General features: G+C 43.8%; 1 protein-coding gene across 2 annotated transcripts in view; it reads right to left on the minus strand.

Annotated features, from left to right (window-relative positions):
• B3GLCT (beta 3-glucosyltransferase) overlaps positions 1 to 25,739 on the minus strand; it is a 571,051-nt gene that overhangs the window by 294,771 nt on the left and 250,541 nt on the right. For both annotated transcript variants that reach the window (XM_075337354.1, XM_075337355.1), the window contains exons 3-4: positions 16,594 to 16,630; positions 13,601 to 13,710 (exon numbers count right to left, since the gene is read on the minus strand). In XM_075337354.1, the coding sequence (XP_075193469.1) occupies positions 13,601 to 13,710; positions 16,594 to 16,630 (147 nt within the window). The remainder of the gene's footprint in view (positions 1 to 13,600; positions 13,711 to 16,593; positions 16,631 to 25,739) is intronic.

The following is a 25,739-nucleotide window of genomic DNA, read 5'->3' on the forward strand; positions in this document are numbered from 1 at the left end:
TACTGTGTTTATGTTCTTTTCTGTGTACATAAATTGTTGGTTGTATATTATAAAACTTCTTTGCACCAAGAACCCGTCTCTGGTTGTCAATGCCCTAACGCGATCGAAATCCTCAGTTTATACAATAGTATTACAGGGAGCTTGCTCTAAGGGCTCACTCTTGGGATTTTCTGGATCGTTTTGGATGGAAAGTCCTATCCCCCTCGTTGCGCTAGTGCCCTGATTTTGGAGCGGTTGGGAACGAATCTTGAAGGCTCCATTCTCCACGGGTTAATTATCGGGTTGCATGCAGCTACTTCCTGACCTAGGGTCCCCGTACCCAGTCGTGCCTCGGTCCCGGACCGGTGATGGTGCAAGGCCGCCGGCTGTCCTGCTCGACAGATCCTAGCCCCTTGCCACGATCCCCTGTGACCGGGGGTCCGACTCCTCTAGGCACAGACCACCGTCTGCAACCTAGACAGTTTCCTTATGGGAGTTACCAATCCTGACCTCCTCAGAGCTCCTCACAGCTCTAGGGCTACTCTTTCACCACCACTAACTCACTCCTCAACTACTTCCTGACTACACTCCTCACCTCACCTCCCTGACCCCCCAGGTGGGCGACTATTCCATTTAAGCCTTCCACTGGTGTGTCTGGTGGGTGTAGTGCAAAATGTATCTAGTATTTAATTTGCTGTCGTAGGCAACACCATTTGGTTGGGGACCCATAACAAAGAGGGAGGTGGATACTGCATGGGAGGGTAGATTGTGCAATACCCTGAGACTACCTGAAAGTCCAGGGGCGTCACATTTTTAGGCTGGGAAGGGTGCAATAACCATGGGCCTCCCCAGCCTGAGAATAACAGCATACAGCTGTCTGCTTTATCTTGGAGGGACCGCATGTCGTTTTTTTAAAATTTACTTAAATATTTTTTTTAAAAAAGCTGGATGGAGTCCCTCGTATTTTTATAAACTTGGAAGATAAGACACACAGCTGGGGTCTGCAGCCTCCAGCTGTCTGCTTTCTCTGCACTGGATATCAAAATACAGGGGACCCTATTTTTTCCAATTATTTATTAATTTTACACTCTACTTCAGACACCCAGACAGCTAGTGTGAGGGCAACCAATCACAGACGCCGGCAGCCTGACTACAACCAATCACAGATAAAAGGAAAAGAGTTTGAAATTGCACACAATTTTATTGAACAAAAAATAGAAGGGGATTTTGGGAATTACACATAAAAAGGTAAAAACACACAGTGAGGAGAACGGCGACTGTTCATTTTTTGAAACCTATTATAGAGACACTCCCCTCTTATGTCAAGTACAATTCGGACGTTCTTAATAGGGTTGACGGCATCTTTGTGAAGGAGGATGTTTTGATTGTTACAGCTGATGTTAAGCGTTTCTACACCAGCATTGGACATGAGAAGGGTCTGGCAGCGGTCCGCTTTTTTCTTGGGATGGACAGTCGGTGTGGCAGGATGGGGGATCTTATTTTTGAGCTGCTCCGTTTTGCCCTCACTCACAATGCTTTCTGGCAATTATATCCAGTACTTTGCATTCTAAGGTAGCTATATGGCACTGATGCTATTACACCTGCATACATGGTGATCTTCTTACTGCAATCAGCTATTCAGCTGTTATATTTAATGCATGTAAACCACCTTATGTTTGGGAACATTCCCTTATATATGCACTTGGCACTTTGAAATAAATGTGTAGGCTAGCTTTACATGTGTTTACAGCATCTGTGAACCATCACTAAATACTTGTCTTGATATGAGCTGATGCTACATGGAGACACTGACCTTTTGTATACACATAAGCACTTTATATACCTTATGTGGGGTCAGTTTACATACAAACCATTGTGCAATAATTTAAGAAATATTTTATGCTTATTTATAATATCCCATTATTTTTGCATATTTTCTCTGAATATTATGCCATCAGTGCCAATTCCTTTGACAGTCGCAGTTCTCCTCACTGTGTTTTTTTTTTACCTTTTTATGTTTGATTCCCAAAATCCCCTCCTATTTTTTGTTCAATAAAATTGTGTGCAATATCAAACTACTTTCCTCCTGTCTTTATATGTATCATGGAGTTTTTGCCCGCGACTGAGTGGCCCTAATCCGGAACTCAAGTCGTTACGATGACTAAAATGGTGTTATGGAGACCTGTTTATTTGAAACCAATCACAGATACGGTCAGAGAGGGTGGGTGGGGGATGCAGTGAATATTCATAACCGGAGCGGCATCGGTAAAAGGTAAAGCCGCCGGGAGTTGCGTATATAAGAGGGGTCAGGGAACCTAGATTTAAAGCGCCACTCCGGTACTGAAAAAAAAAAAAGCAAAAACGCTGCAGTTGTGCTTTAAAAGGGAATCTGTCAGCAGGTTTTTGGTACCTAATCTGATAGCAGTGTAATGTAGTCAATCACTTGGTTTACTGGGTGCAGCATTTCTGACACAATCGAAGTTTTTCAATTTAGCAATGCAGCAGAGCTCAGAAAGCTAACCCAACCCACCACAGGCTCCGTATGTACATTGTATATGGACAGTGAGCTGCTTATCATGGGAGGGGACATGGTTGGATGAGTAACAGTGCACCAGCTAGTCACAGCACTGATAATCAACACATTAAAACCTTCATTTTAAGTAAACAACAGCACACAACATCACACGTGACACATTGCTAAATTCTGTGTTTTATAGGGGTTGAAACAGCCTTTCTCATTCCCCATGTTTGATTATTAAAATAAAAAAGCCTATATTCACTTCCCGTGCCAGCACCATTCCAGCGGTGTCAGCACTCGCTCTTCCTGGACTCAGGAGAAATTGTTACATCACGTGAGACAGATTCTCTTTTCCTGCCTTCAAACAGATGAGTAACAGGAAGTGAGCAGCCACCTGGAGCGCTCACTTCCTGTTGATTAAAGTGGTGGTTCACTGCACAGCATTAGTGACCACATTGATGTAAAGCTCATAGGGAAGGCTTTTCTCAAATACCTTGTTCAGCCAATTCTGCCTCTGAGCGACAATATTGCGGTCCATTCATCCCCATCAAGTGACCCTGGGCTCTGTAACCTCAGATCCGGTGATGTCACATCAACTTCCAGATGACCTAACATCACTGAGGCGGCCCCAGTTTCCCTGAGTGACTGGGCCGTGGGTGGCGTTTTCCCGCACATCACAGCCCTGCATCGTTCCAGCATCGTTCCTGCTTGTGGCGCTCTGCAGCGAAAGAGAGAGCGTGCAAGATCCTGGGCTGTGACAAGCGGTGAAACTCCGCTCACGGCCGAGTCACTCAGGAGGGAGACTGGGGCCGGCCTCGGTGATGTCGTGTCAAGTGGAAGTTGATGTGACATCACCGGATCTCAGGGGTCCCGGAGCTTGGGGGTCACTTGATGGAGATGTGTAGACCAAAATAGCGCCGCTCAGAGGTAGAATTTACATACACCAGGTATTTGAGAAAAGCCTTCCCTATGAGATTTACATCGATGTAGCCACTAATGCAGAGTAGTGAAACAGCCCTTTAATCATGCGTATTAAGCGGTGAGAGAAGCCGGCGTTGCTTGGGTGCCGAGCTCGCATGATGTCACAACTTGACGTGAGCTCCAAAACATGCGCATTGATCCTGCTGGAACTGCACCAGCAGCGGAGTAATGCAAAAGCTTTTTTTATATTTACCCCCTGCATGAAGCACTACATGAAAGGCGTATCTGGGTGCCTCTTAACCCTCTCCTGGCTGGATCTACCACACACATCTTCTAGTCTTGTGTTTATCTTCTAGGTAACATGGCTTACTCCTACTTTTTTGTTTCAGTTCGTCGCTACAGCAGATTGTTGGACACACATATTCCTACAATATAATTTTATCTGACAGAGTCATTTAATCACTTCTATTCTCTTTTTTCTTTCCTATATCGGGTTGTAGATTCCCATCAGACTCCAACTTTGCACATATATGGACATCATCAATTGTCTATGTATTTTTTCTAATTTTCTGCACCCATATTGCTTTTTATTCCTTTTTTTTCATGGATGTGTTTTTGTCAAGACTGCATTTTGCAGACACTATTTGACATAGTTATAGTCATATATTTATTTTGACTAATCCAAGCTACATACTGCTAGCTACTTTACTGCTATGCCTTTTTCTCTTCCCTATCTTGGGATTTAGGTGCCCATCAGACTGCAACTTTGCACACATTTGGACTCCATCAATCAGCCGTACATTTGTTTTGATTTATTGCACCTATTTTGCTCTCCATTATTTCATCTTTCTCATGCAGCTGTATAATTTTGTCAGGCTTCATTCTGCAGACTCTTAAGCATTACTTTCTTTATATATATTTATTCTGACTAATGCAACCAACACTTTGCTCTTCATTCTAAGGTCTTTTGTGGCCATTTTGTGGATTCTAACGGTATTGGCATCGGTCATTTTGGCTTTTTGGGTACCCATCAGATTGCAACTATGCATATATTGTGCCACCATCACTTGCTCTTATACCATCTCTGATCTTTTGTACCTTTGCTATCCTTTTTCATCTTTTCTTATACAAGTATTGTTGGTCAGACTGCAGATATTTCTTGGCACAATTATTGTCATATGTATGTATTCTGACTTCTGTAAGTAACACTCTGTTTTTCTCTTTAGCCCTTTGTGGCCACCTTGTGGACTAAAATTGAACTAATTTTGTATTTTTTCAATACAGTATCTACTCGCTAATATCAATATTTCATTAGTATGTGGGCGATCTTTCCACTTTTGGGTTTTTCCTATTGACTATCTTCTATTCTGCTTTCATTGAACTCCAAGATTTTAATTTTTGACATTATCTGACTACTCATCCATTTCTATAGGTATTCTGTAATAATTATATATACAAAGGCGAGAAGGGAGAACCCAGCAATGATTAGGTGCAGTGCTCGAGTGAAGTCACAACCTCATATGAGCCCCTCTTTTTCAAGGGACCAAACAATTATACAATTATTTCAAAAGCTCTTTAATGGGCTACATGAGATATTCACATGTTAATTCATCATCAAAAAGGCAGGTAAAAGGTCTGGAGCTGATCCTAGGTGCAGCATTTCCATTTGGAAGCTGTTGCTGTGAAATCACAATCTGTTCATATGAGCTCTCAAATAAAGAGAAACAGATCATCAATACACTGAAGAAAAAAAAAAAAAGAAATCCATCAGAGAGCAGAAATGTTAGGAGTGGCCAAATTGACAGCTTAGTCCATTCTGCAAAAAAACAAACAAAAAAAAAATAGCGCACTGGTGAGCTTGGTAACTCAAAAAGGCCTGGGCATCCATTGAAAACAACAGTGGTGGATGATCACAGAACCCTTTCCGTGGTGACGAAGAACCTTTTTACAACATACACACCCAAGTGAATAACATTCTCCGGGAGGCAGGTGTTTCAATATCAAATCACTATTAAGAGAAGATTTCATGAGAGCAAAAACAGAGGGTTCACCACAAGGTGAAAACCATTAAATCAGCCTTAGGCCTAAGCCACACGGCGAGAAAATTGGTGCGAGTGGAATGCGATAAAACATCGCATTCCACTTGGACCAATTCTAGCCTGTGTGTCAGCGCACATGAGCAATTATTTTCTCAGCCCCAATCGGACCGAGAAAACAATCGCAGCGTACTGCGGGTGTAATGCGAGACTCTTTTCTCTCGCACCCATTCAAGTGAATGGGGCGAGAGAAAAATCGCACTGCACTCGCGGTACACCGATGTACCGCGCGTGCAGAGTGAGAATCGCAATAGCCAGGTACGGAGAAGAGAGGGAGATAAATCTCTCCCTCCCCTCCTCCATGCCGGCCCACCCCCCGCAGCTGAGGTCCGCACGCACAGTCGGACCTCAGTCGCAGGGACACTCACATGACACTCGACTCCTGCTGTGCTACCAGCCGAGTGTCATACAAGCATCGCACTAGTGCTCCGTGTGGCTCCGGCTGTGATGATCCGGAACCATGGAAGACTACCATAAATCATTGGTAAAAGGTGACAAGAGCATTGGCAACTAATCTGGCCGCCATCCCCTTACTAACCATCAACACTAGAAGTAGCCGAGGGGTGAACTAACATCCTGTGCTCCGCGAACCCAGCCGGAGAAGCTAGCTATCCTAAAGGAAGGAAAGATGAATAACTCTCTGCCTCAGAAAATAGATAAAGAATAGCAAGCCCCCCACATTCAAAGACTGCGGTGATATAGGAAAAAACAATACACAGATAGATGATAGGATTAGCAAAAGGTGAGGCCCTACTGACTAAATAGGACAGGACAGGAAAGGGACTGATGGTGGCCAGAGAAAAATCCTGCAAAAATCCAAATACCTGATAGTACAAAAAGGCCCTCAGATCACTAGATTTGAACTCTGTCCTATACCAGACGCTCTTGTCATACCAATGAACAGAAAGCAGGAATCATCACAAATTCAAGAAGAAACAAACACATGGACTTATAGGAGCAATACTCCAAACATAGCTGTAGGGAGCTTCTCAGCTAAGCAACTGAGAGGGAAGATCCCTGCATGCAAATAAACTGACAACAACCACAGCAAATGACAAACTCAGATAAGAGCCAAAAAAAACAAACAACAAATAAAGAGCAAAGCACTTATCTGGGGTAGATGTGGTCTGGAGCAGGATGAAGCAGGCTGGTGAACAAGGAACAACTGACATCCGGCATAGCCTGCTAGCAGACCAGGGTTTAAATAGGCAGAGAGTTAGCAATGGAAACGCCCATTGCTCAACACACCTGGTCTCTGACGAAACCATTCCTGGCCACAAGAGGGAGCCTCCCACAGCCAAAGCATAACTGACATTCACAACACCCGGCCTTAAAAATAGAAAGGCCAGATTAGACTTTGGCAAAAAAAAAAACATGTAAAAGGAGCCGCCCAGTTCTCGAATAGCATTATTTCAACAGATAAAACTAGAATTAACCTGTAACAAAATGATGGGAAGAAAGTATGGAGAAGGTTTGGAAGCCTGTTATTTATTAGAATTGTATATACCAAACTGCATTTCCACTTTACAAGGATATAAGCCTGTTTACATCAAGTGTCATTATTTTATTAAGCTTATGAACTTTATTAATAGTATGTGGACATAGGTATATCTGGTACAAGATAGTCACTAAGATAAATTAATCAATGGCCACCCTCAGGCCTCTTTCACACATCCATTTTTTGCAGTCAGGCACAATCCGGCAATTTGCGGAAAAGACAGATCCGGCGCCTGTTGCCACCGGATCAGTTTTTTTCGTCATAGACTTGTATTGGCGCCGGATTAAGCCGCATGGCATTGCGCTTCATCTGGCGTGCGCCAGATCCGGCAAAATTTCTGTGTCCAGCTGCCGGAAAGGATACACAAGGGAACGTTTTTTGTCACTGGCAAAAAATGCACAGCACCGAATCCAGCGCTGTGCAGTGTGTTGTAAAATGAAAGCCTACGGGCACTGGATCCATCGAAATGCAGCAAAAAACGAATTCCACCAACAGATCAATGTTTGTTTGTTTTTTTAACTGAGCATGCTCAGATGTGTAAATTCATTCTGGTTCGAAAATATCTCTCTCTCTCTATCGGTCTCTACCTCTCTCCCCCTCTCTCATACTAACCGATCACCGGCGTGGCGCTGCACAGCTGTTACACTGCTCCGGCGGCTTCTCCTGCTTTGAAAATGCCGGCCGGTCATTATTCCATCTCGTATTCACTGCTTCCCCCGCCCACCGGCGCCTATGATTGGTTGCAGTGAGACGAGCTCCCACGCTGAGTGACAGCTGTCTCACTGCAACCAATGACAGATGCCGGTGGGCGGGTCTAAATCTTGCAGTAAGATAAATTAATTATATATATATATATATATATATATATATAAAAAAAAAAAAACAGCGTGCGGTCCCCCCAATTTTGATACCAGCCAAGGTAAAGCCACTCAGCTGAGGGCTGGTATTCTCAGGATGGGGAGCCCCCCAGCCTAAAAATATCAGCCAGCAGCCGCCCGGAACTGCCACATCCATTAGATGTGACAGTCCCGGGACTCTACCTGGCTCATCCAGATTGTCCTGATGCGGTGGCAATCGGGGTAATAAGGAGTTAATGGCAGCCCATAGCTGCCACTAAGTCCTAACTTAGTGATGGCAGGCGTCTATGAGACACCCCCAATCACTAAACTGTAGTGAAAATAAATAAACACAAACACCAAAAAATCCTTTATTTGAAATAAAAGACAAAAAAAACCACCCTCTTTCCCCATTTTGTTACTCCCCAAATACCCCTCCAGGTCTGATGTAATCCAAACGAGGTCCCACGACGCTTTCAGCTCTGCTACATAGGAAGCTGACAGGAGCGGTCGTAGGGCACGACTGCTCTCCATCAGCTCCACGGAGCAACTAAAGTGAGTCGCGCTGTCAGAGGTGACGTCATTCAGATTACCTGCGGCCACAGCTGGATTCTTGGTACAAACTGCTACAATGGATCTGTTTTTTTACCGGATTCGTTGCATCAGTTTTACAACAGTCTGCGACGGATCTGTTCCATCAGGCACAAACCGGTTTGTGCCTGACGGCAAAACACTGATGTGTGAATGTAGCCTTAGCTGACTGTGCCTGCCCTTGTCAGGTTGCAGCCACTATGCAGTTTTAGGCCAGGCATTACCGGCATGGGAGACTGGCTAGGAATCCCTGGTTAATGTAAGTATAGGCACTTGTGCCATCTAGTGTCCATTCGAGTTAACAGCATGCTCCAATGTGAATAATCTAAATCTTGTTGCACAAGGCACATTTTTCACTTCTCAACTTCAAAAACAGTCTTATCTCGCCTGATGCGAGCACATTCTTGTTCCCAAAAGGGGTTACCATTAGCAACAAATAATTAATATATTTTGCCGGGCGACTGCTTCCCTTGTACTCGGGCTCCCGTTGGGGTCCCTAAGCTCCTCATCCTCTCCTTCAGCTTCATTGTTCATAGCAAAAACAACAGTCTTTCGGGTCAGTCAGGACCTACTCTTCTCTCCAGGGCCTACTGACCTTCCGCTGACTGAGGGGGTTCATTAGGTATCCACCAAGGAATGGCTGCTACCCGGGCCACATTTTGTGTCTGACACCCAGATTTGACCCAGAAGGTCACGCCAAATTAAAATTATTGGGGTTTTCCTCCACCACGCCTCTCACAGACGCAGTCGCGCCTCTCCCTCAGGGACTATCCTCACCAACTGACTTCTTGAACTTTTATTTTTCAAACTAAGCCCCTCCCCTTCACTAACTCTCTTTAGCCTGGGAGCACCAGGGAAGCAGCTTACACATTGTGGCCACCTAGTGGCCGTTTAAACACATTACACCATAACAGACTTTAAACATTCCATTTTATACACAGTGGATTTGCAGGTCTGGGGCAGCCGAGCCTTACACCCCCTTACACTTGCACAGAATGACGTGAGACACCATTGCATACAGACATAAGGAAGAGCCAGTTATGCTGAAACGTACAAGAAATCCATATGATGGCCATACTCCGCTTTATTCACACTGGAGACATGAATTCTGTATTTAGTGGCTCCATAATTGATATGACGGCACCATACGTATTATCAACTGCGCTTTTTAGTAACAAGTAAAATAGTGTGACAAGCTGCCCTTCTCTGCCCGTCCCATCAGAGGTAGACGGGACAGACCCATGTCGTTGATTTAACCAGCCATTGCTTATTTAGGTAAAGGCTCATGTAAGAGTTTAGCAACTATATGGTGAATGCAATCATTTCATTAACTTAAAAAGGTTCTCCACCTTTGGAGACAAAAAATAACTTCAAGCGATCACTTTATTATTAGTGCAGACCCAGGTATGCTGCAATCTGGTTGTACTGCAGGTGTCGCTGTAAGAGGTCACAGTGCAGTTTGTGGTTTTATCCAAGGATTGTGGGGTCTGGACCTGCACTGATCATAAGGAAATGGCTTATCCAATGGTTTCCTTTTCTAGTCTCATGACAGCAGCAGCCAATCACAGTCCTCAAAGTTAACACTTCTTGGTTCAGAAGAGACCAGCCGAGAGGCCTATGCTGGAGCACATAGAATTAAAGAGGTATTCCCATCTCCAAGATAATATTTGAGTATGTAGTAGGTGTAATAATAATAATATTAGGAAATACCTCCAATTAGAAATGTAGTATAGTTCTACTGATATAGTAATTTCGCTTACCTCATGTGCAGGGCATTGCAGCTTAGGTATCTATGGTTATGATGACAACTGTCACTATATGAGTGGATGTAACCTTGGATACCCTAAGGTACAATAAATAAGTTCACGTTCAGCGTTTGGGCGCTTTATGTATGCAAACTACTCACGTGAGCATCATTGTGCTCGGATACACTCAATGCTCAGTCCAGTGCGAGCCACTTGCAGTATTTGGACGGTACACCATATATATTAACAACAACCATCTACACATGGTTAAGGTTATAAAGCATTCAATACATGATTATCGATTATCACAGAATAGATAATTCAATGGAACCCACCGTGTAGAACCGGACTATAAGGGCAAATCGCTATATAATTTACTAAACACCACAAAGAAAGAACGATCAAACGCCCATGTATTAATTTGCAAAAAATGTATTGTATTTACAAAAACAACATGTAAAAGGTGGAGCACATGGGTCATATTATTTGATGTAGAGTTGATAAGTATATACCTGAGTGAATGTCATTTTTACCAATTATAGGTAGTATAAAATGAGGGATCTGTGACCTTTCTTTGGGGCTTTTAAGTTCCTGCACTATTTCGCTCCACCTTTTACATGTTGTCTTTGTAAATACAATAACATTTTTGCAAATTAATACATGGGCGTTTGATCGTTCTTTCTCTGTGGTGTTTAGTATTTGAACGGTTCACATTGGGGGGGTAACAACAGTGTGATCGCATGTGTAAAAAAAAAATAAAAATGGAGAAACCATGCCATTCCTTCCCCAGACGTGATCTGTTTATGGATGGCTGTAGTGGGCGAAGGCCCGAACTGTCCAATTAGGCTGCTTTCACACCTCCGGTTTTAGCAGAGAAGGCCAATCCGGCTCTAAAATCTATGCAACGGATGCAACAAAACCGCATCCTTTGCATAAGTTTTTTACATGCGGGCCGTCCGTTTTTGCCGCTTGCGGCAAGCTACTGAGCATGCGCAGTAAAAAAAACGCATGCGGCGTCCATAGGCATGCATTGCAAATCGCACCACATTGGCTGGATGCGAATCGATGCGGTTTTTTTTGCCGGACAAAAAACCGTGCCAGGCAATGTTCCATATGGCCGCCGCATCGGCTAAATCTGCCCCATGCGGCAAAAAACGGATGGAACGCAAGTCCATGCGGCACAATACGGCACTAATTATGTAAGTCTATGCAAAAAGAACGCAACTGGCGGCAAAAAAAACCTGTTGCGTTTTTTCTGCAAAGCGCCGGATTGTGCCGCACAGCAAAAACCGGATGTGTGAAAGCAGCCTTAGTGACCTCCATTGGGGTTTAGGTCCAAACCGGGTCCCAAACCAAACTTTAGATACAGACCGGCTCAAGCAAGCGAACCGAACTTCCACGGCTGCTCTCATCTCTAGAGCTGAGAACATCAGTGCAGATCTACACCTAAAGTTCAAATCAGCTACAAAGACAGAGTGAACTAAGCAGATAAACCAGCACTTTCATCAGCATGGGGTTATAGGTAGGGAGAAGGGGGAGGGGGGGGAAAGATAATGGAGTTTATGACAAAAATTCATAACTTTACAAAGGCTGATCATTACACAAAAAAAAAAGGTTTATAAGGTTGCTGAATTATATCCATATATAGAGTAGTGCATAAAAACTGCTGGTTGAGGGTTTGCGTATATAGAGAAGACATTTCATCAGACCGCGATCTGTCTATGTAGTGTGGTCTCGAAAACTATGAAAGGAGTACAATACTGTCATCTAGTGGCAAATTTAAGAAGCATTACTACATTATCAATATACAGCAGGTTTTCCTTTTTGTGCTCAAGCAAGGATTTTACCAAGTGCCCCATAACCCTCCATCCAGATCCTCATCAGTCAGGTTTTACTCAATTCAATGCTGAGCATTATCCAAAAATGTTGTCCCTCTTTCGAGTGCTTAAGAGATGCCCTCCCACTCGACCTGCCTCCATGTCATGTATTACATTGCCGTACATAACAGTGACATCCATAAAAAGTCACCTCTCAGTGCCAGCCTTCATGTGTGAAAGAATATTTTTTGATCTCAGGAGCAATAAAAAGTTTCTTAGGCAATATTAACAGTATTGAGATATATACTTTTTAAAAAAAAATATATATATATATATTATATAATATATATATATATATGCATACACACACACACACATACATATTTTTTTTTATTTATGTTGTCCCATTAAGACAAACCTTTTTCTAAAGAAGGACCAGCAGATAATCAGTCAACGGCTACTGGTAGAATATCTGAAACTCATAGGTGATGAGAGCTGAATGTCAGCATTTTAGGTGCTGAATATTTACTCTTCCACTGCAAGAGACAGTGACACTCGGGAATTGGACGGTCCTATAGACTAGAGCGAGAACTGCTGTCTCCAGTGGCTCTTCAGCTTTGGTGAATATCGGGTGGACTCCGGTGGACAGGGGTTGTTATATACGGATAATATGGCTATCCCTTTAATCATTACCCTTGTAAGCAGAACGTCTACTATAAAAGATATTGATGAGCGAATACTAAAATATTCGGGTTCAGATTATCCGTACCGAATACCTAGTACTATTCCAGTATTCATCATGAATAACAAACCTAATGCAGGTCAATGGGAAATCCGAGCATTTTTATTGAAGACTTCTCAGAAAAATGTTCGGGTTCCCCATCGACTTGCATTAGGCTTTTTATTTGTGACGAACACTAGAATTGTACTAATACCGCAACTGGAATATTTAGTATTCGCTTATCGCTATTAACAAACTTCTTTTGAAGGGAGCTCTGAGGAATGCTAGGGCATACTTGGGTCTTATCCGATATATATTGTGAAAAATATATTAATGGGGTGCTCACCTTTGTTAGTTGTGCTATGCACAACATTCAAAATGCTTAAATATGTATGGCTGCTGCAGATGCAGGTGTACACAAGGTACAAGAAAAACCAGGAAGATGAAAAAAGTGCTCAGTCTGCGCTGTCGTGGAGGGCTTTTGCCAGGACTAGTCCAGGACACAGAGGGTGCAATATGTTTTTATTCAACGTGTTTCGAAGCTGCCTCACTTCTTCATAAGGAAAAGATAACCACATATTGTTTCCTGATGAAGAAGCGAGGCAGCTACAAAATGCGGTGAAAAAAAGCGCATTGTACCCTCCGTGTCCTGAACTAGTATTTGTAAAAGCCCTCCACAATAGCGCAGACTGTGCACTTTTTCCCTCCTTCCTAATAAACATTTTAGTATTTAAATTTATTTATTATTTAGATATTTGTTACTTTGCCTAGCCTCTCTAAAGGCGCCAATAATTCTGCATTTGACTGTACAGGTGCTATATAACTGGGCGCCCTGGATCCCAGATCGGAGCACAAATCACAGCGTGGCGTGCACCTACCTTGCCGATTTCTGCAGCCTGCTTTAGGAGGTTTTCTTTTAGGCCTTTGGCTCGCTTTTTGTGGAATGGATGACTCTGGCTTTGTATCACAAATACAATTCCTCCCAGTTCTATAAGAAAACAAGAGAGATCATTGTAACTAGAGCAGAAAATGACTGGAGTCCTGGAGGAGAAAGAAAAACTAATAATTATGTTCAAAATAAACTGCTGTAGTTCTTTATAAGCGCAAAATGCGGGAAATACATGATCGGGTTGGTAAAACTAACCCTACCTGTTTATGAGTTTGGGATGGGTAAGAATAAGAAGCCTCGGTGCACTGTATATAGAGGAGCGACCAGAAAAATGGCATCTAGTGCAGAAAACAAGAGCAACCCTGCCATCTAGAGGCGGAATATGGGTACTGCAACTGATCAATACTGACTACAGCTAGATAAGGGGGGAAAAAAGCATCCTTTACAAATGTTATTATTCATGAGAAATATATTTTATGGAGTTTCGGAGTTCAACATAGCATTACCAATTGGTTCTGTGTATGATCCAAGTGGATTTTGTGGTAGATTCATTGGTGAGATTCATTGGAAAGTGCTGCAGAATATGTTGGTGCTATATAAATTAAAATTATTATTATTATATTCTAAATGGATATTTTCAAGATTGGAAATTATCTCCTATCAATGGATATCCCATGAATAAGGCTTAATTTCATAATCATGGTCCTCCATCAATCCCAATAACCTGGGCTCTGAAATGCCCCTGTGAATGAGGCTCAGCTATCTCTGGTGGTTCCTATAACGCTTGTCACTACCTTTCGAGTTCCCATGAACGGAAGGGTTGTCAGGAGGGCCGGGGTCTGGTAACAGGAGGTCACGTATAATCATAAGGGGTAAACAGAGACGTAGTCAGGGCACAATACGAAGGTCAGAATACGAGAAGAGCACATAGAAGTAAAAGGGAGCAAGCAAAGACCTAGTCAGATAACGGTCCAGGGTCCAAGACAGGAATGGATGACAAGAATGGATGACAGGAATGGATGACAGGAATAGGGAGTGGGCAGAGGGAAGTCCAATAACAGTCCGGTGTCAGAATACCAAGATCAGAATACAGCAGACACACAAACTATGCCAACACAGCAGAGCCAGAGAATACAACTTCAGAGTTCTGGGGGAGCATGCTCAGTAAAGAAGCCTGAGCAATTACCCAGAAGGAACAGCTGAGTAACCAGCACCTCCCAGAACCAACCAGCACTCCAGTATAGTGACCAAGCTGCTAGTTCATTATCAAGGACCGCACCGCAGAGCATCTCCAAGGGCAAGATGCTCTGCACAAAGGAATAGACACACTGCCAGATCTGTAAGCGCCGCAGAGCATCTCCAGGTCTGTGAGATGCTCTGCACAGAGAATCGTGACAGTCCCATTAAGTATGAGGAAAGCAGCAGTGCGTATGATCGACCACTGTTCAGATCACATTGGGCTTTCCAGAGTTCAGGTACTTGGGATTGATAAAATTTGGCTCCATTTCCCTGTTATCACCTCTGTGCTGCACTATTACCGGCTGCAGACGGAAGTAACTGAAAATCTGGGGAGGTGGACAACCATGTTAATGCTTATTCTATAAGCATGCATTTAGATGTCCGAATAAACCAGTACATGATTGGATGCGATCCACGGAGTGGCCAGTGGGTCATCTGAACAGAACACGACAGCTTCTTATATTGCCATAAGAAGCCACATTGGGGGACTGCAATCATTTGACTGCTTGTACTATATACTGCAATTTAGCTGTATTTAGTGAAATTGACAGTCTCCTATGATGCCCAGAGGGATCACAAGAGAGAACTAGGGCAGAAAAAAGCCCAATTAGGTTTTAGTTGGTCTATGGAATGAAAGGGGAAAAGGGGTCTGCGACAACTACTGAGGAACATAAAACATGCTGCTGCAGAACCATGGGTGAAGCCACCATACAGGGATGAATGGAGTGATGTGTGGTTACTCTGTGCCGCCATGAATAGTCAGAAGAGAAGAGCCCTGATGAAGAGGCAAGTGTGCCCTGAAACGCGTAGATAAAAAACCATAAATTCATCCAAAGAAATTTGGACTCCTCTCGCCTGATTATTCACGACGGCACAGAGGAACCACACATCACTCCATTAACCCCAGCGAGAGATCACATAACAGGCATTGGGTCCTGCAATCGGCCCACGGCTGACACAGCATCCTAGAGGCTGCTCTTGATCACATCATGTTGGGGTGTCCAAACTAATGTCCGGGCTGGATCGCAGTAATTAAATGCTGGTTTGTGTTTACCATTGCAGAGAATAGGGGAAGATTTGTAAATTTATTTATTGAGCCATCCGTGAAAATCCCTGCTGACTGATGGTAAAAACGGACACACGGATGACACACTGATCCAAAACACTGACGATACCGGTGCCATTTTTTCACATACGTGTTTAAACACTGACATGTAAATGAGGCTTACTCTGAGCCTAAAAGCTTAAACCCTAATAGATGCAGCCAATTTTTTGCTTTGAGGTTTTCACTTTTTCCTTTCCAGTTTTAAATAACCTAGTCAAAAATTAAAAAGGTGCGCCAGCCAAACAAAAGAAGAAGAAATGCAAAAATGATGAACTTACAGAACAGGAGGAGGTGAACTACTTTCAACCCCCTTGTCCTGGTGACAATGCAAATGCTGGTAAGGATCTCTTGGTAGGAGACACTTCCTCATAGTGCACACCTATAGAACCTCTGCTGTGTCCATAGACCCTTGCTACCCCTAGAGTTGTCAGATTGACGACCAGATGCAAGGAACCTCTGCGCTATCCAGGACTCCAAGCACCAATCTCTTTTCCAAATGGCAGATCCTTTCCCCCTTTCAGCAGCGCAAGAACTGACTGCAGCAATGTTAGACACATTTTCTGCAGCAAATCCACGGTAAATCTGCAGCGTGCGCACAGGGCCTTAAAGTACAAATATATAAATTCAAGGAAACTTACCTAAGTGCAATGGAGCCTGTGATCCACTTTCAGGATTCTGTGGAAAAAGAAAAAAATAGGATAAATAAAAGGACAGAAAGACATGCAGAACATACACTTCAGGGAGGGGGCACATAGTATTGTACAGTGATCGCTCACCCCTCCCTCACCCCCAGATCTTATTGCCACTTGCGAGCAGTTCACCTCAGCTCATTGACTGGTAATTATCCTCTCAGTCTCCACAGAGATCAGGGGGTTCTTCAGTCAGTCAGCTGTGAGGACGCACAGAGGCTCACAGTGGCAGGGGCACTAATTTAGATGTTTTTTTATACATTTAATTGAGACAGAAAAGCAAATTACAGTACATCAGGTCATAAAGTCACCCCCTTCATTTCAAATACATGGACTTAGCTAGGTGGTAAGGTACAAGAGCACATCGGATCATAGAAGATGTTCTACATCAGTACCTCATACTGGTAGAACAGTTCAACCATCGACGGCCACAAATGAACTTTGTTTTTGCAAGACGAGATGTAGTTTTTAATAAGGTCATTAATTTTACCATGCAATGCACTGGAAAACAGGAAACAAATGGAAGTGCCATGAAATTGCATGAAAGAAAAAAAACAAAACAAAAAAAAAAAACCAAACATATAATTCCGCCATCGTTCTTTGAGTTTGGTTTTTATGTCGCTCATGGTGTGGTAAACATGTCCTGGCAATATGATTCTCCACGTCAGCACAATTATAGCAATGCCAAACTTGTATAGTATGCACACAGCTCCAGGGATAAAAAAAAATACAGTTATAAATTTCAAAAAATGATCCAATTTATACATTTTTAATTTTTTTTTTTTTAGTAAGTTCTACTTTTTTTTTTTTTAAACAAACAATACCTATATATGTGTGTAGAGTGGGTGTTTGACTATATAAGTTATCTATTATTCGTTCCAAAGCAGCAACAGCTGAGAATCGGTTGCAAAGTTCCAAGTAGCTGCCAAATCTGCTAAATAATGAAAACAATTGAAGGCCGCACACCATCAGGATGAGCTGCAAATTGAGTGCACTTTATTAGCTTATCTGGCTACGTTTCGTTCCATAATTTGAGCCCTTCTCCAGCAGTTTACCAAGTGTACATCTCAGATGTTTGGTGTATCATTTACATGGTGTAATTACATCACATTAAGTTTACCATTATATTGAAAATACAAATGTTATGCTGGTTACTGTGGTCCCACTGCAGCAGCTGACTGGAGGGTCAGAGACATGGGTGATAGGTACAGGTGGACAAAGGCAAAAGACTAGTAATACTATCCTAGGTCATGGCAGGTTACAAAGGATCAACATACATAGTTGAGTTCGGGAGCAGAAAAGTCAAGATTAATGAGCAGGCAAGCCAGGTCAGTCAGCTGGAGAGACAATTCCAGAAAGGCCAGGGAACATAAACTTTGCTAGAGACAGTGGGTTTAAATTCCTTCCGAATCTGTCTGAGCCTCATTATAGTGAGGTAGAAACTCCCCAGCAGCAGATGCAGCAGTGTTCGAAATTCTACAGGAGGCAGCTCAAAGAGTGAGAGCAGAGCGGTGACCACAGTGAGTAGGGCATCAATTACCACCTGTGTGAGTCACTGGCGTGACAGTATCCCCCCTTAGGCTCCCACCGTTCTGGCCAGACCATCAGAGGAACCATAATTTCAATTACATCTGAAGTATGGAGACACGAGGGTCAGGGGTGCTGTTTGCTTGTCTGGCTGTCTTGAGAAAAACCACACAGGCTGGGGCTTATCTAACTGAATGCCAGTACACCTTCCCCATGGGCAGAACAGTACTCAGACATCACAGAGGTTACCACACTTAGGCAAGACTTTATTGGGTTCCCAACAGACAGCAGTATATAGTACATTCACAGAAAGGACACTACATGATGCAAGTTACAGAGTCTCATCCTTTAGCTCACTCGCCAGGCACAAGAACCTATGCTACTGGAGCATCTAGTGCCACTACCCCAGCCAGCAGCATCCAAATTTTAGCAGGCACCCAACTGGGAGGAGATAGCGATAAGTTTAGGAGGCCGATTTAGCACAGCGAGGTATGTGGCCAAGTGACTGGATAGTCCCAACCTGGGTTACAATGCTGTATATAAGAGCCCAGTGGTGGTGGCAGCAGCTTATAGTCACCAAATCTGATGCCAGGTTCCCTTTAAAATGCAGAACTACGATTTGCAGCGTGAAAGGCAGCGTAACGGAATTGAATAACCTCTTCCAGAAGCTGTTTGACAATGGAGGCAATAGTCAGGAGATGATTCAGCTGTCGTGTAGAGAGGAGATGTCGAGAGATCAGATCCAAATGAATGAAGTTGCCCATGGAGCCGCAATCCAGATAGGCAGCTGCAGAGAGGGACGTCTCCTGCCAAGTCTCGGTATCTTCAGTCAGTAGCTTTAAAGAGCAATTACTCTCACCTAAGACCGTCTCTCCAGCCAAAACTAGGTGCTGGAATTCCCAAGTCTCACTGGGCACTAGCGAACAAAATGTACATTGCCTGCACTGTACATGCATACACATTCTCTCCGTACCTCTGCTGTCGTTACTGCACAAAGAGTTTAGCGCACTCAATCTGCATGGGCTCAGGAGCTTGTGGTGCGGCTTGCAGTAGGCAAGGACAACTGGAAGTTTGAAGCCCATTTTGGTGGTCTTCGGACACGAGGAAACACTGGAGCTTGTTCCATGGTCCGCTCATGATAGTGAAGATATATTCTAGTGGACAAGTGTATAAGGGCATCCCGCGAGGATGCTAGATCTCTGCCAGCCAACTCATCCTTTACACGACCAGAAAGGCCTTGCCAGAAGGTCGCCACCAGGGCATCCTCATTCCAAGCAAACACCACCACAAAGGCAAGAAAGCATAAGGTATACTGGGCCATGGAGTTAGTGTCCTGCCTTAAAGACAAAAGGAATTAAGCAGCTGAGGAGGTGCAGCCTGGAAGCTCGAACAGCACTCAGAATATCTCCAGGAACCTCCCTACATTGCGGGTCTCCGGCCCACCATGCTTCCAGATGGGATTTGCCCATGACAGGGCTTATCTGGACAGCAGCGAGACCATTAAGGCTATCTTGGTCTGATCTGAAGGAAATAGATAAGCGTGGAATGTGAAGTGGATCTCAAACTGGTTAATGAAGCCGTGGCTCCCCTTGGGGTCTCCATCATAGTGGAAGAGAAGTGGAAGCTGGAGGTTCGCAGATCTACAAAAAACTAGAACATTTGGTTGTTCTCTCAGAGAGGCTGACTGTCCAAGAGGAGGATTGGCCAGACATAGCAGAAGCGGGAGACATGAAACACGTTGTGGTAGACAGATTCTTCGCTGGGTTGCTACCATAATGATGGCCTACATTACCTGTTCATGACGCTCACGCTGCGAGAGGACCTCCTCGTACAGTACTTGTACACTAAACTTTGAATCCCTGGGTCCTGATTTGTCAGCAAAATCCAAGTCCTGATCTAACTAATACTGGTGGGTGAGGACCCAATGTGCCATGGGCCAAGCTTATCTTTGATGGGTGTGTCTAAATAAGTAGAACCTCTGATAGTAAGAATAGGCTTGGCTGTTGGTAGTCACAAGGTACTATTCCAGGGCAGTCCCATAACTGCTACAGCTAGCTGGTGGGTTAGGTACAGGTGGACAAAGTAAAATACATAGATTATCCAAGGTCAAGGCAGGCACCACAGGTTCAATATACACAGCTGAAGTTTGGCGCAGAGAGGTTGAGATAAACGAGTAGGCAAGCTGGATCAGCAAACAAGAGAGACAATACGAAAAAGCACCTTGCAGCAATCTAGAAAGGACCTGAACCAGAACCTTAAATCAGGTGAGGAAAAGTGGTAGGAGCTGCCTAATAAACGCCCTGCTGCTTAGGGATAGGGAAGGGAACCTAAACTCTATTGACAGAACGGGATTAAATTCCTGCAGAATCTGCCGCGTCTCCCTGTACCTGGAGGAAACTCCCCAGCATCAGGAAGATGCAGCAGTGTTAGGCTACAGTAGGCAGCTCAGAAATTAAGTAAGAGGCTAGGCTAAGGAGAAAGATGACCACAGTGAGTAGGATGGCACTTCCCTGCAGGGCAAATCACTGGCGTGGCTACAATACTGCAAATCAACATAAGAAAAATACATAGGATGTAGAAATGCATACTGTATTACGTGGAAAAAGTTATGTAGCATTACCCTTTCACGCAATCGCCATTCTCCATTTCTTGGTTTTTCTTCACTCCCCTTATTCCAAGAGCCATAACTTTAACCAATTCACGACCAAGAATGTATATACAGTATACATCCTTGGTCGTGTATGCCACTTTAATGCAGTTTCACACGACGAGCCCGAATTATTCCACGCACATATCTGTTAATCTATTTTGCGTACATGTGCACCTTAAGCCCCCTTCACACGTAAGTGATTCTGGTTCATATGTTACTGCTTTTATACCTATCAGAATCCCGGACATACGAAGACCCATTAAAGTTAATTGGTCTGTGCACAACATCAGTGATTTTTCACTGACCGTGTCTCTGTGCGGCGCACAAGCATGTCCGTGCGTTCTGCACGGAGACAATTCTGTTTTTCTCTGGCATCACTGATGTCCCACAGACCGCGCAGAGGTGTGATCCCTGTAACACCTACCAGAAAACACATGTACATAAAATAAAAAGCTTTTTAAACTCACCATCTCCAGTGCTGCTGTCTCTGGCCGCTGCGGTCTCCTGCTTCCAGGTCGGCTAAATATACTCATACATATTTACTGCACAGGCGACCCGGAAGTAACTGCAGGTGGGAGACAGCTGCAGCCGGAGACAGAATCGCGGGAGACTTCAGCACCACAGAAAGCAGTGCCAGGGACAGGTGTTTATAAGTGCCTGATCTTCGTATATTATCACGGATAGCACACGGAGATCACATGTGTGCCAAAATCATGGCACACGGAAGGACATACACACCTTTATCACGTCAGTGAAAAACGTGTGTTTTTCACTGACGTGTGAAGGGGACCTAAGAGGCACGGGTGGATCTCTGTTCCACCTGAACCTGTTAACTCCTTAGATCACACTGCCAAACTCTGACAGCATGATCTAACACGCTCTGGTTCCATTTTTGTGACGTATACAAGTAATAGAAGCACGGACACCACTTCTGGATTTTTTTTTCAACCCACTCCTGGTTTTGGCTACAAATACTAAAGTAAAAAACTTACCAAATACTCACTGTATGAACGTGGCCTGAGAGACAAGGACCTGCAATACTATACTATATACTATAATACTAAAAGTACAACACTTATGATACTACACTTCTATGGCCTTTTTTAAATTAATTTTACTACTCTAAAACATAAAACACTAACAAAAAAAAGAAAATAATGTATCGCTATATTCAGAAACCCATAATTTTTTATCTCTTTTTTTGTTTATGGAGCTGGGTAAGGATTTAATTTTTTGGGGGGAAACCTGGTCTTTTTTGTCTGTTTGTGCATATGACTCTTGATCGTTATTTTATTATTATTTTTTTTTTTCTTCATTTTCTTAAGGGGGAGATGGTGGGGTTACTATAAAATCGTTCATGTTACAGCACACAAGAGGTTAATGTGCAGTCAGCTGGCTCTGGTCAGGGCAGTCACAGATATTTGTGACCTACATAATAGACGCCACCTGCGGAGCACCACATGTTGGGAAGAAATTACCTTAAAAAGTGTAAGTGATGTATGATCACTGAGGAACCTACTGATCTCTAGACGTTAAATGATGCTGCAGGGTGTAGCCAGCACTCCGTCTGACTGTGGTTGTATAGGCAGGAGAAAAGATGGATTAGGACCTATTTTAGTGTAGCCCCATCATTGTCAAGATTGCTGTGTGTGGAGACACGGGGGTCACTGGGTGCTCTCGTCCGCTGACCCAGCCGCCTTTAGAAGGATAGCATGGCCCAGGGCTTATCCCAACTGAACGCCCGACCTCCTTAACCGTGGGCGGAACACTACTCAGACAACACAGGGTGAGGAAATCATAATATTAAGACTTTATTGGATTTCCAAACCATTAACGGCATATGGCACATAACTAGCAAAACCACAGAATGTAACCGGAAGCAGTCTCTCACCCTTCCGCTGGCTAACCAGGGATTAGAACGTCCGTGCCTCAGAGCTTCCAAGGCTACTTACTCCAATCCAGCAGCACCCCGCTTTCGGCGGGCACCCACCGAGAATGGAATAACGCCAGATGTAGGAAGCTGACTGAGGTCCGCAAAGTCTGTAGTCCGGTGACTGGATTGTCCAAAGCTGGATTCCTTCCTTAGGTAGTCCTTGATATCTCAGTTGAATCCTTGCATTTGATACTGAAGTCCATGAAGTATTATACTCCAGGTTTGGTTATGGCTTGCCAATCAGATCCGCAGATCCTAGCTTGGTATCATGTAGCTAGAGTCTACCTGGGCAATGGACAGTCCTCCTTCTAATACCCCTGAGCTCTCCATTCAGACCATTGGGGTCTTCACGATTGGTGGATAAGACTGGGCTCTTATTGGCTAGATGTCAAGCCGTATACAAAATATCCCTATTAGAAATGGTCTCTGGCAGAGCCGAGGGAAACACAGCTAAATTACATTGCATCTAGCAATACACATAGTAATACAATGCGAAGTTCGCATAATTGCTTTGTGTGGGTATCTGACCTTCACTGGCCAAGGCAATTACATGAGTCAACAAGAACTTTAACACTAGACTTCCAAGAGTCTTGTAGAAACAATGGGGGGCTTATTCCCCGTTTATAAACAAACATTCATCATGTCTAGCTGAATTTTCAGAAACTTAACCCATGCTAGGCACTGACAGAGTCCATGTCGTCACACTGTGTATCCCAAAAATCACCTTTAGGAATTGTGAGGTGTATGGTCTTGTGGTGGTAAAAAAAAAAATAAATAAAAAAAAAACGGCTTCCGACATTTTTCACAACAGACTGTGTATTATGGAGCCAAAAAATAACCTATGGATTAAATAAACTCCTATTAAAGAATTGAATTTTTGAGATCTGCATCTGTAGGGTATAGCTACGTCATCCGAATTCAGCATCAATACTGAAACCTTAGCTCAGAGGTGCAGTTGTATGTAAATGTCCATCCTATGAAACATCCCATCAGTAATTCAGACCAAAAACATTGATAAACTATAAACAGGAATCCATATCATGCATGAGTACATATACACTTGTATTAAAACAGTCCCGATAATCCCGTCCCGCCGACAGATTCTATATATTTTTGCTGCAAATACCAGTTATAAATCTATTACTGTAATACCAATAACAGCCAGAAGATGGCAGCCCAGTACCTTCCATTGGAGATCAGGATTTCTTCTAGGATCCTTATTTTTCTTTCTATCCCATTGAGAGTCATCAAAGAGAAGTGAAAGCTGCCCCACAGACCCAAAGCATTTACAGTAAGATATATTCATGTTAACGATTTCGGCTGCTTTGTGGGCAGCTAACTCCATCGGGGAAAAAGGTAAAATCTCTTCTCACTATTAATATCTTAACTGTCTCCTTACACCACGGTCTGTTATCCTGGTAACAGGATTTTCTGTGCTACGTTCCCGATCCCTTACAGCTTCTTATCCATGTATCCCTCATAGGTGATTTGTGTTTGTTTAATTTAAAAATTAAAATCTATTATTTTTTAACATTCCAGAGAGAAGTAAAATCATCCACAGGACCCTGGCCCGGAGGCCACTTTAGTACTCCCATGACTGCTGGATCTCCTACTACTGTTACCTACAGGTTTCCTGACCCAGAGACCACTTCAGTAGTCCATGGCTGCTGGATCTTCTCCTATAAGTACCTGCAAAACCCTGGCCCAGAAGCCACTTCAGTAGTATGTAGCTGCCAGATCTCCTACTACTGGTACCTGCAGGATCCTTGCCCGAAGGCCACTTCAGTAGTCCGTGTCTGCCAGATCTCCTACTACCGATACCTGCAGGACTCTGGCCCGGAGGCCACTTCAGTAGTCCGTGTCTGCCAGATCTCCTACTACTGGTACCTGCAGGACTCTGGCCCGGAGGCCACTTCAGTAGTGCGTGTCTGCTGGATCTCCTACTACCGGTACCTGCAGGACCCTGGCCCAGAGGCCACTTTAGTAGTGCATGTCTGCTGGATCTCCTATTACCGGTACCTGCAGGACCCTGGCCCAGAGGCCACTTCAGTAGTGCGTGTCTGCTGGATCTCCTACTACCGGTACCTGCAGGACCCTGGCCCAGAGGCCACTTCAGTAGTGCGTGTCTGCTGGATCTCCTATTACCGGTACCTGCAGGACCCTGGCCCGGAGGCCACTTCAGTAGTGCGTGTCTGCTGGATCTCCTACTACCGGTACCTGCAGGACCCTGGCCCAGAGGCCACTTTAGTAGTCCGTGTCTGATGGATCTCCTACTACCGGTAACCAGCAGGACACTTGCCCATTGGCCACTTCAGTAGTCCATGTTTGCTGGATCTCCTACTACCGGTACCTGCAGAACCCTGGCCCAGAGGCCGGCCACTTCAGTAGTCTGTGGCTGCCAGATCTCCTACTACCGGTAACCAGCAGGATCCCCGGCATACAGTTGCCAACTTGACTTTTTATTTTTTCTGGACGGCTATAAAAAAATCACGGACAGGCAATATTTTTTACAGAGACATTGGAAAAGCATAATAAATCGTTATGATTATATGCAATCCATGTGTACAGTCAAAATAATCTGAATTAGTTTCTTCAGCTTAAAAAAAAACCTCATGGATGATTTAATTTTTCTTTATGGACAGAGTAGAAAAGTGCCCTATATTACGGACTGTCCTGGCATTTCAGGACGGTTAGTCAACCCAGGCCCGGCACCTGTTCTGAATAGTATGCCCCGGAGGGATCTGTCACTCACAGATGATCAGAACACTCCATGGATGATGGTCACAAGATTCTCGATAGATTTCGACATATCCATTAAATAGAAGCCAATGTAGCCTATGGGTGACTTACACTAATGTTCAGCATCTGTCCCCCGTAAGCTATAATTGGCTTCTGTTTAACAGATGGATCATTAAACAATATTGAAAAGTGCTGCCATTCTGTGAAACTATAGGTTACCATGCAATAAAAAAACAAAAAACGAAA

Source organism: Anomaloglossus baeobatrachus, chromosome 2 (genome assembly GCF_048569485.1).
Source record: "Anomaloglossus baeobatrachus isolate aAnoBae1 chromosome 2, aAnoBae1.hap1, whole genome shotgun sequence".
Taxonomy (NCBI): domain Eukaryota; kingdom Metazoa; phylum Chordata; class Amphibia; order Anura; family Aromobatidae; genus Anomaloglossus; species Anomaloglossus baeobatrachus.